The following is a 10,597-nucleotide window of genomic DNA, read 5'->3' on the forward strand; positions in this document are numbered from 1 at the left end:
GCAAAGCTTAAGCTACTGAAAGTTGGAACGACTTCTGCAGTGTCAGAAGCTTTCAGTGCTGGAGGATGGACACTGCAGGAGGGGCTGATGCTCTGCATTCTATCTCCAGAGATGCTGACCCAGCATAGGGCTCCCACCCTACCTGGGCTCCAAAGCTACCTTAATGAACAGAGACACAGGTGCCATATTCCATCTATGCTGTTCTCAAGTACAGGTACCCAAGGCTTTATTCAGGCACAATGAGTTCTGTTGCCAGCTAGGCCCTGTGTGGTTACACTGCAGCCTTCTGATCTTTTCCTGCTCTTGTGTGCTGCCATGCTGAACCCTGGTCAGGTGGCTACCCTGAAATTCACCTGCATTTCCTAGGGTCACTGTCTTGTTCAAATGCAGCTCTACATGTCCCCGTGTCAAGTCAGGCTTCCCAGTTCCTGAGGGGCAGGAACTCTTATCTCTGACCAGCACTGGACCATTCTTTGATTGTGAGAAACATCTGTCCATCCATTCCCTGAGGGACTTTATGTGCATATCTTAGGGCCTTTCCTGTTAGAGTCTGTAGTGGATATCCAGCATATTTCTTTCTACTTTCCCTTCTTCAAGGAAGTTGGTGTTCTGTCTTGTTCTTTTGCTCTGTAGTCAAGTTCTTGGCTCTAAAAATTTGCCAAGGAATACTGTAGAGCACCATGGTGCTGCCTGCCCTCTGCTTACCTCATGGTTCAGAAGACCCTTGCTTGGGTCTGCAACTATTCCTGCACATCCCCCGACTAAGCATATTTGGAATGTGGCCTCTCTGACATTCAACATTCCTAACCACACATTGCAGCAGATGCCTTTCAAAAGGAAATTTTCCCGTAAGTTTCCATTAGGAGAGATCGATTTCCCTCCCTAATTAAATCATTCATTTTTAGGCGGTCTTACATGGCTAATTTCCAATGAGAAGCAAGCACACAGTTTCAAAACCCAGAGGACATGTGATTGTCCTTTGGGCTAACCCACTTGTCTTTTCTGCAGCTGAGGGAGGGGTGGCGTGGGAGAGGCCAAGGCTTGGCTTTTATTCATAGAGGGTGGCCAGAGGTGTCCCCAGGCATCCCTCGGTGGCTGGACCCTAGATGTCTCAGTGCATAGCCTCCAGCATTGGCCTCCTCGCACTTCCACAGGCTCCATCAGGCCTCCAGGTCCCTGTGGCCTTAGTGTGAGAGGCTGGACACAAGACAGCAATGAACCCAAGAGCAGAATTTAAGTAAGGAAGGACCCTTCCTAGAGGGTAATGCCGTTCTCAAGAGTATCTGAGACTCATGTAACCGCTTGGCACAGGGCACATGCCCAGCAGACCTGAAGCCGGGCCAGGGGCCTTCATTTTCCTCCACGAAGGCCCCTTCCTGTTCTTCCTGATGTTTGCTGCCATCGGCTGTGCCTTGTGGTCTGACTGCAGCTCCTGTATGTGCATCTTCTCCCTACTTGGACAAACCAGGAGCCTCACCCAGAGCAGAGAAGCAGCAAGGACACTGAGCGGTGGCAAGCATGCTGTAGTTAGGGTTAGGCTGCTCGTTCCCTAGTTCCTGCTGTCCTGACACAGGATGTCCAAACAAGCTAACGCAGAACTCAAGTTCTTTGGGAACCAGGACCATCTTGAGCCTGTTCCCTCCGCTGCAGCAGCATCTGCTTCTCATTTGAGGCACCTAGGAACTGATGAAATGCAGATGAGATTGCTCTCCACAGACTGGCTCGGACAACAGGAAATTCTCAAGGCTTGGACAGGGCTGGGGAGGGCGGTGTCTGCTTCTTGGAATGTGTCAGATGCACAAAGCCCAGAGCTTCACACTGGAGTCTCAGCTGTTCCCATCCTCGGCAAGTTGCATGCAAAAAGAATGTCAGGAATTGCGTGGGGGGCTTAGACTGTCCTGGAAGGCAGCTGCTGGGAGCACAGCATGGTTTTGTGGAGGAAGTTTGAAGCTATCTCTCTGGATCTGGGCCCTTCCAGCAGGTCTAGGCCCAGCTGAAAGAGGGGCACTGCCCTCCCCATAGTCTGTGCACAGGCCTCAGTCTTGTCCTCGCCTTCCCAGCTGTTTCCCTGGATGGGGGCTGCACTGGCAGAGCTTTTTCTTCAGAACCCTGTGTTGATGGAGACTTTGAATCCCAGTGGAGATAGGTGTGCAAATAGCAAGGTGTCTCAGTGACATGGACAAATTTGGGGGGGGTTTGAGACAAGGTCTCACTATATAGTTGAGACTGACCTGGAACTCTCTATGTAGCCCAGGCTGGTCTCAAACTCACAGGAATCCTCCTGCCTCAGCCTGCCAAGTGCTGCGATTACAGGTGTGCGCCACCACGCCCATCCAACATGGACAAATCTTTATCAGAGGGCCAGGGCAAACAGTGACACCAAGCCAGGTCTTGTCTCCCACCTAAGAAAGTAGAAAAGGCTGTGGCTGTCAGCAGGACATCAGGGAATTGTCAGCCAGCTCTGACTACTCAGCTCCCCGGTTTCTCTGCTTACTTAGGTCTTTTTCTGTGATTGGACACAAACATGAAGCATTTGCTGTCAGGACAAGGCAAAGAAAAGGAGGCCATGCCCCGTGCCCTGCCTAGCACCCTCACAATGGATCCTCAGGGGACAGTTAATAATAATCAAGTCTTATCAAGGCATGGTGGCACACACCTATAGTCCCAGCACTGAAGAGGCTGAGGCCGGAGGATTGCCATGAGTTTGCGTTTAGCCTGGGCTACATAGTGAGTTTAAGGCCAGCCTGAACTACAGTACATAACAAGACCCCGACTCAGAAAAACAATAATGGACCAGGGATGTAGCTCAGCAGTGCCATGCCTGCCTGGCAAGTGCAAGGTCCTGAATTTGATTCCCAGTACTGAGGAAAAACAACAACCAAAAAATGGCCTGGGATTTAGCTCAGTGGCACCACACTTTCCTGGCAAGCGGAAGGGCCTGAGTTTGATTCCTAGAACCAGGAAAAAAAAAAAAAAGAAAAAAGAAAGAAAGAAAAAAATCACATGCTGTTAGTGAAATAACTGCATATTCCTCACACACTGACCTTACCTACACCCACAAACCCAGGGCACCTATAGAGGCTCTGTCTGTTCCATACATGAACATAGAGTTCTGAAGAACCAACCAGAGCCATGCATGAGACTGTTTCACTTGAGATTCTGGACTTGACGCTAGACCCCATGTGCTATTACTAGCTGAGATCTCTAGGACCAGTGATGTCTTGGATAATCCTTATACCCCCAGTTGACAGAAGTCCCACAGGATCCTGGCAGAGGCCCAGAGATTCTACTTGGGGACAGCTTTGTCTGGACCAGTGAGAAACCACTAGTTTCACACCCATACCCTTTCCTTGTACATTCAGCTGGTACTCAGGGTGGAGAAGAAAGGCTACCTTTAGATTTCTGCGTATCTAGAGAAAGGGGTTTTGGGGCCGGGGATTTAACTCAGTGGTGCCGCCACCTGCCTCGCAAGCTCAAGGTCCTGAATGCGATCCCTGGTACAAAAAACATAAGTAAAAGAAAGAAAGAAAGGTGTTTAAATGCTAAGACCAATATTTCATGCCTGAAGCTCCTTGGTAGCCCTACATGTGGACAGGTTGTTGAGGGAGAAGGTGTGGGGGCCTGCAGTGCTGGCCTGGACCTTTACAGGGCCCTGTCTCTTCTGTCTGCAGTGAGGCTGTCTGGGAGAACATGGCACGCATGTGTGTGAAGACCCAGCGGCTAGACGTTGCCAAAGTGTGCCTAGGGAACATGGGCCATGCTCGTGGGGCTCAAGCACTGCGGGAGGCTGAGCAGGAACCAGAGCTGGAGGCCAGGGTGGCCATGCTGGCTGTACAGCTGGGAATGCTGGTAAGTGGAACAGACGCTGGCCCAGGAGGTGGAAGAAGGAAGGCGTGTGTTCCCACCATACCCCAGAGCTGATCTGCAGCGAAGGTTGCAGAGGCCGCTGCACAGACCTGCTAGGGTTTGGGGCAGAGTCTAAGAGAGCTCAGGGGCCAGCAGATGGGGACGGAGGCTGGCAAAGGGTGGGTAGAGGTAGTAGTTGAGTTTCTCAGTGCTCTGTGCAGTCACAGGGAGGAGGGGGTAGTACTCATCAGACCAAGGGCCACAGAGACACCTCAAACCCTAAGACAGAGGGAGTAGGGCCCTGAGGAGACCTTGAGCTGCTGGTCTTCTCCCTCCTGTACTTTGTAAGAGCTCACTGCATACATTTTTCTCAGTGAGATCCACAGAGGGCGACAGGTGTCCGGGAGGCATAGGCTGGGGGCCCAGCTACAGGCCACAGCATCATATGACTCGTGGGCAGTGGGGGACAGACACTCCCAATCCAAGAAGACAGGTATGGCAGGTGCCACCCCCACGTCCACTGCACGGTGTGCACTGCCCAGTGGGCTTCATCTGCTGGGAGCACAGGAGTTCCACGAGGACATAGCCAGAGAGATGGGCCCAGGCTCAGAGTCACACCTGTTTCACAGGTCTCACTGTCCAGCTAGCCAACAGGAATGTCATGTGGCTGTGTAGCCCTTGTCTTGAACACATCAGCCTTATCCATGGCGTCTACATGCCACTGAAGTGTCTCTATCCTTGGTGTGTACCATGTATCTTTCTCAGGAGCTCCTGGTAGTGCCCTCTCCTGTGCCATGAACTTTGAAGAACATGACAGGGTACCTGGTGGCTGTCACCTTAGCTGTGGAACAGTCTTTCTCCAAATCCCCATCCCTGTGTTACTGTAATGCGCCCTTCTTATTTTAGGAGGATGCAGAGCAACTGTACAAGAAATGTAAGCGCTATGACCTCCTGAACAAGTTTTTCCAGGCCTCAGGCCAGTGGCAGAAAGCTGTGGAGGTGGCTGAGCAATACGACCGTGTGCACCTGCGCACCACCTACTACAACTATGCCAAACACCTGGAGGCCAACAGTGACTGCAGCCTGGCCCTCAGCTAGTGAGTGGCCACGCAGGGGCTGTGGGGTGGGCACGCTCAGTGAGGAGCTGTCTAGGGACCATGGGTTCCAGGGTGGAGCAGAGCCACAGAGATGTGGACAACCGTCTCTGCAGCCTGGCGCCCATTTCAGAAGAACTGAAAAGCAGCTATTCTGCTGCCATCTCAGCTGTTATGGCAGATTAACCTGCAGGCCTCTGCAAGGACACAGGGGCCACCTTGGGGCCTGGCTACAGAGAAACTCCTCCAGAGTAGAGAGTGCTTAGATCCACTCCCACAATTGGGATTCCTATGCCATCCCTGAGCACAGCTTGCAGGCTCCAGAGCTGCTGGCCAGGAGCAGTTGCTGAAGGCCACTGCCCTGACCTGTTTCTGTGACACCGCCTTTGATCTGTCCAAGATGGGTGGGAATGAGGTCCTGTGGTCTCCTCCCTCCACAGCTACGAGAAGTCAGACACCCACCGCTTTGAGGTGCCCCGGATGCTTGCAGAGGACCTGCAATCCCTGGAGCTCTACATCAATAAGATGAAGGACAAGTAAGTGTCCCTGGTGGGGCGGCACTCTGCAGTGATCCTGGCATGCTGCGGCGCCCCACAGGGTGCTGCTTTCTGCTTCCTGTGTGAGAATGGGCAGCATCTTCTTGGTTCCCAGCATTGGTCCCTGGACACAGAGACCCTTTCAGGCCTTGGGCCTCTTGCATCTCCCTTGCCAGCCTGAGGGTTAGCGGGGGCATCATTTCTGGTGGGAGGACGACCCTGAGAGAGACCCTCCCACAGGACACTGTGGAGGTGGTGGGCCCAGTACTTGGAGAGTCAGGCAGAGATGGATGCTGCACTGCACTACTACGAACTGGCTCAGGACTACTTCTCCTTGGTCCGCATTCACTGTTTTCAGGGCAACATTCCAAAGGTGAGCATATCCCACAGAACCTGCCACCCAATAGAGTAAGGCTGCTGAGTGGAAACCAGACCTCCTAAGTCCTTTGGGTCTCTCCAGGCTGCTGAAATAGCTAACGAGACTGGAAACTGGGCAGCATCCTATCATCTCGCACGGCAATACGAGAGCCAGGAGGACGTGAGGCAGGCAGTGCACTTCTATACACGGGCACAGGCCTTCAACAACGCCATCCGCCTGTGCAAGGTATTGCAGGGTAGCCCCTGGCAGTGCCACCGCGGCAGGTGGCGGATGGTATGCCTGGCTGTTTTCAAAGTTCTATTAAGAGCATTTCAAACACAAGATTGAGAGAACCATATTGTGAACCCTCGGGCACCAGCACTTCTTTTCACTCTTACTCCTCACTCTGCCTGCCTTCCTTCCTCCCATGCCCGCTTCTTCCATCTGACATGGTTTGCAAAGCATTGAATCATCCCCGGATGTGTCCACTATTCAGGGCTCCTGAGCCAATAGTAGACTGGCTCACTGCTTGTGAGCTTGCAAATAGGCAGACCCCTCATAAAACGTCCAACCAGATCTCATTTCTGGAAGGATTCCCTGTGCCATGGATATCTGATAACACTGTATGAAGCAGAGCCAAAAGCATCTGCACTTCCTAGTTATAAGCAGACGTGGTGCTCATTCGAAACCGCAGCGGCACACATCACCTGGCGACACACCAAACCAAAGGGAGCTGAGCTCTCACGCAGGCATATTCCCATATTCACCAGGGAAAGTAGGCTCAAGTGTGCCAAACAGGAACTGCCCAAAGCTCTACCTTTTCCCTGCAGGAGAATGGCTTAGATGATCAGCTAATGAACTTGGCCCTGCTGAGCTCCCCAGAAGATATGATAGAGGCAGCCCGATACTATGAGGAGAAGGGCGACCAGATGGATAGGGCAGTCATGCTGTATCACAAGGTGAGGAGACCTGCAGGCAGCAGCTGTCTGTGGCCTGGAACCAGAGTAGAGGGAGGGCAACAGACCCAGCAGGGACCAGGCACGCTTGCCTTTTCCATGCCCCAGGAGACCTGGCTGGGTAGGTGGGGCTTGAGCAGCTACTCAGACTTTTCCGCTGTCCACAGGCTGGTCACTTCTCCAAGGCCCTGGAGCTGGCCTTTGCCACCCAGCAGTTTGCCGCCCTGCAGCTCATAGCAGAAGACCTGGATGAGAAGTCAGACCCTGCCCTCCTGTCCCGCTGCTCAGACTTTTGCATCGAGCACAAGCAGTTTGAGAAGGCCGTGGAGCTGCTGTTGGCTGCCAAGAAGGTGCAGGGCCACACACTCAAGCACCCAGGCTCCAGAGTGGGGGCACTCTACTATCTCTCTTGTTTACTCTTTCTTGAGAAAAACTGGCTTTTCCCTGTACTAGAGGAGAAGGGGCTCTGAGAACAGCTTCTCCATGCACAGCATCAGTGAGGGAGGGCAGCCTTCCCACCTACCTCACGAACCTTCCAGTCTAACCAGGAAGATAGTCTGTACACACATAGAAGTGTACACAGTAAGTAACATGCATATAATGTAAAAATTCCCATGTTAGATTTTTTATTTTCACCTTTGAAACAGAGCCTTAACTATATTACCTGGCTGGCCTCAAATTCCTGGGCTCAAGAGATCCTCCTGCCTCAGCCTCCCAAGTAGGTGGGACTCCAGCTGTGCATACCACATCCAGCTTAACCATTTTTAAGGCATACAATTTAGCAGTGTTAAATAGATTCACATTATCATCCATAACTTTTCCACTTTGCAAAATGAAACCATTTAACAACTCTCTAGTCCTCCTCACCTAGCTCCTGACAATGCCTACCTGCTTTCTGCCTGTAGATTTGTCTCCTGTAGAAAATTTTTGTAAGTGGAATTAGCCAGTATTTGGCTTTTTGTGTCTGGCTGCTTTCTCTGAGCTCCAGGTTCCTCTGCAGGGAGCAGGTATCAGGACACTCCATCTCTTCTGAGGCTGGATGCTGTTCCATTGGCTAGAGGCACCACACTACACTGTGCCTGCCCTCATCTCAGTGCTACGGGAGCCCCGCCGCTGTGGTCACTGTCCTCAGGGCCCTGCCTTTCAATCCTACGGTATTCACACGGGTGTATTCGCTGGATCAAAGGGTAATTCTGGTTTCAGTTTTTGAAGAACTGCTAGACTTTCCTTGACAACTGCACAGTTTCACAGGCTCGCCAGCACGCTGTGCTATTTTGAGAGTAGCCAGTCCAATGGGGATGTGTATTTGCTCATCTTTTTTAGGTAAAAATTCTCCTTGATAGAAACAAGGAAGTGTTAACCATTCGAGATTAGCCTGCCGGGTTGAAGGCTCTTTTGTTCTGCAGCCAGAGGCAGGTGTGCAGTCGTGTTCCCTGCTGCCGATAAAAGAGTCTGCACCCCTGAGAAGAAGCGCACCATGTTTCTGGTTAGCAAGACGTATCGCACACACATGAAGGTCCTTCCCCAGGCAGCCTGCTGACTTCATCTGACCCCAGGAGGAAAACCGAAAGGGCTCGCTAACCGGATATGCAATGGGGGAACTGGGCTAACTCGGAATAACCAAGAAAAATCGGGGAAAGGCTAAGAGGTTATGCAAGCTCCCAAACAGTGAAGGATGTTATATGACAGCTAAGACAGCTGGAGCCTGGTACAGAAACAGGTGTCTCGGTCATGAGGAATGTTGGGAATCCAGAACCGTCACAGCTGACTGCTGCTCACGTGATGAAGGGCACTGCCCTGCAGTGGGGAGGGGCAGGCCGCACATGCGTGGTCAGAATCTCCACCTGGCCATTTGGGAAAAGCAGAGTCCATTCTCCACTCACCTGCTGCACCACAGCAGATTCCAGAGAGAGCTGAAGTGAGGCAGCAAAGCTACAGTTCCTCGTATAGCATCTCAGTGTGGAAGGGGCAAAGGGTTTTTCTTAGTATGATTTAAAGCCCACAGGCCATAATAGGGCACACTGCTCAATTCACCAAAACACAGATGTGCAAACAGCACTCAGGAGACTGAGGCAGGAAGGTTGTGAATTCCAGGTCACCCTCAGCTACATAGTGAAACCCTGTTTAAAAAAAGTAAAAATAGTTCATGAAAAAAAAAGAAAAACACCAAAAGACAAACTGTAAAATGGGGGAAATTTTTTTTACCTAAATCCCAAAGGTGAGCTTCTTAATATTTCTTAAATTCTTATTAATACAAAATTTACCAGCAACTCAAAAGGGCAGAGAACATGGATAGTTTTATCTAAAAGGGAATGTGGATGGTTCTTGAACATAAAATACTTAGCCTTACTCATAATAAGAAAAACATAGATCAGATATCAAGGAGAAGCTAGGCAAATACCTGTCATCCCAGCATGCAGGAGGCTGAAGCAGGAGGATCCCAAGTTTGAGCACAGTTTGGGTAACTTAGCAAAACTCTGTCTCAAAAGAAACAATTTAAAAAGGGAGTGGGGATACAGTTCGGTTTGAAGGCCTAGGTTCAATCCCTAATACTGAAAGGAAGGAGACGTAATTTTCAGGAATTGGTCCAGTAGATGACAGGTCGAGGAACCCCACAAGGATCTGGGGACACAGACATACCCCAGCCCTGCAGCAGGGTACAGCAGGCATTACCCACCACCACAAGTGGAAAATGTGCCTCCCTCCCCACACCTCTTCATAGAAATGCATCTTTTCCCGTTTAGATTTGTCACACTAAAGACCTAGCATCGCAAAATCTCCATGCATGTGTGGTAGGCACATGCTGTATCCCAGGTTATGTCCCCAGCCCTAGAGTGCCTCTCCACTGACATAAAATGTGTGTGATATAAGCCTGCGTAGGGCATGTTCCACAGAAGCATTTGTAACAGCAAAAGATGGCAGCTTCCCTGTTCATCAACAGGATGAATTAAATACTCAGTGGTTCTGCAGTATCATGGAATACCATGGAGCAGTTACAAAACTCACGTACTGACAAGGGAGTGACCTCCGAGTCAGAAGTCTTTACCAAGACACCCTTAAGAACATAAAATTTTCTGGGCATAGAGTCACATGCTCTGTAATCCCAGGTATTCAGAAGGCTGAGACAGGACTACAACTTCCAGGCCAGCCTGGGAAATTTAGAAAGATCTTGTCTCAAAATTTAAAGGGCAGAAGTTCAGTTTGGGGCCCAGGATGTAGCTCAGTGGTACTGCGCCTGCCTGGCAAGCATAAGGTCCTGAGCTCAATCCCCAGTTCTGGGGAGAAAAAAATCTAAAGTGGGGCCAGGGATATAGATCAGTGGTAGAGCACTTGCCTAGCATGTTTGAGACCCTAAATTCAGTCCCTAAAATCTAAAACCTGTGTGTGTGTATGTATGTATATGTGTGTGTATATATATATATATATACATTTTTTTTTTTTTTTTTAAATGCAGTACTTGGGATTAAACCTATAGCCTTTGGGGCCAGGGATTTAGCTCAGTGGTTCTGCCACCTGCCTCACAAGTACAAGGTCCCGAGTTTGATCCCTGGTACAAAAAACAAAAAACCTACAGCTCTGCAGTGAGCTATTTGTCCAGCCTGTTTTTTGTTTGTTAAACTTAGATACAGGATCTCATTAATACATTTTATAGACAGATAAATTCAGTCTTAAAGGGGGCTATAAAAATTGCCAGTTTCCTTTTCTTATAGCAGATACATTTTTTTTGCCCCCTCTGTATATGGCTTTTTCTATCTACATAATTCAGTATATCATCGATGCCAGCAGATAACTTTTTTTTTTTTTTTT

At 50.2% G+C, this 10,597-nt stretch overlaps 1 protein-coding gene across 3 annotated transcripts in view; it reads left to right on the top strand.

Annotated features, from left to right (window-relative positions):
- Ift140 (intraflagellar transport 140) overlaps positions 1 to 10,597 on the top strand; it is an 89,275-nt gene that overhangs the window by 71,187 nt on the left and 7,491 nt on the right. For 2 of the 3 annotated variants that reach the window (XM_010620510.2, XM_010620511.2), the window contains 7 exons: positions 3,672 to 3,849; positions 4,753 to 4,943; positions 5,381 to 5,476; positions 5,717 to 5,849; positions 5,937 to 6,080; positions 6,665 to 6,793; positions 6,958 to 7,140. In XM_010620510.2, the coding sequence (XP_010618812.1) occupies positions 3,672 to 3,849; positions 4,753 to 4,943; positions 5,381 to 5,476; positions 5,717 to 5,849; positions 5,937 to 6,080; positions 6,665 to 6,793; positions 6,958 to 7,140 (1,054 nt within the window). The remainder of the gene's footprint in view (positions 1 to 3,671; positions 3,850 to 4,752; positions 4,944 to 5,380; positions 5,477 to 5,716; positions 5,850 to 5,936; positions 6,081 to 6,664; positions 6,794 to 6,957; positions 7,141 to 10,597) is intronic. The other variant, XM_010620512.2, reaches the window with a different exon arrangement.

The sequence above is a fragment of the Fukomys damarensis genome, unplaced genomic scaffold (genome assembly GCF_012274545.1).
Source record: "Fukomys damarensis isolate Sample0158 unplaced genomic scaffold, DMR_v1.0_HiC HiC_scaffold_34, whole genome shotgun sequence".
NCBI classification, from domain to species: domain Eukaryota; kingdom Metazoa; phylum Chordata; class Mammalia; order Rodentia; family Bathyergidae; genus Fukomys; species Fukomys damarensis.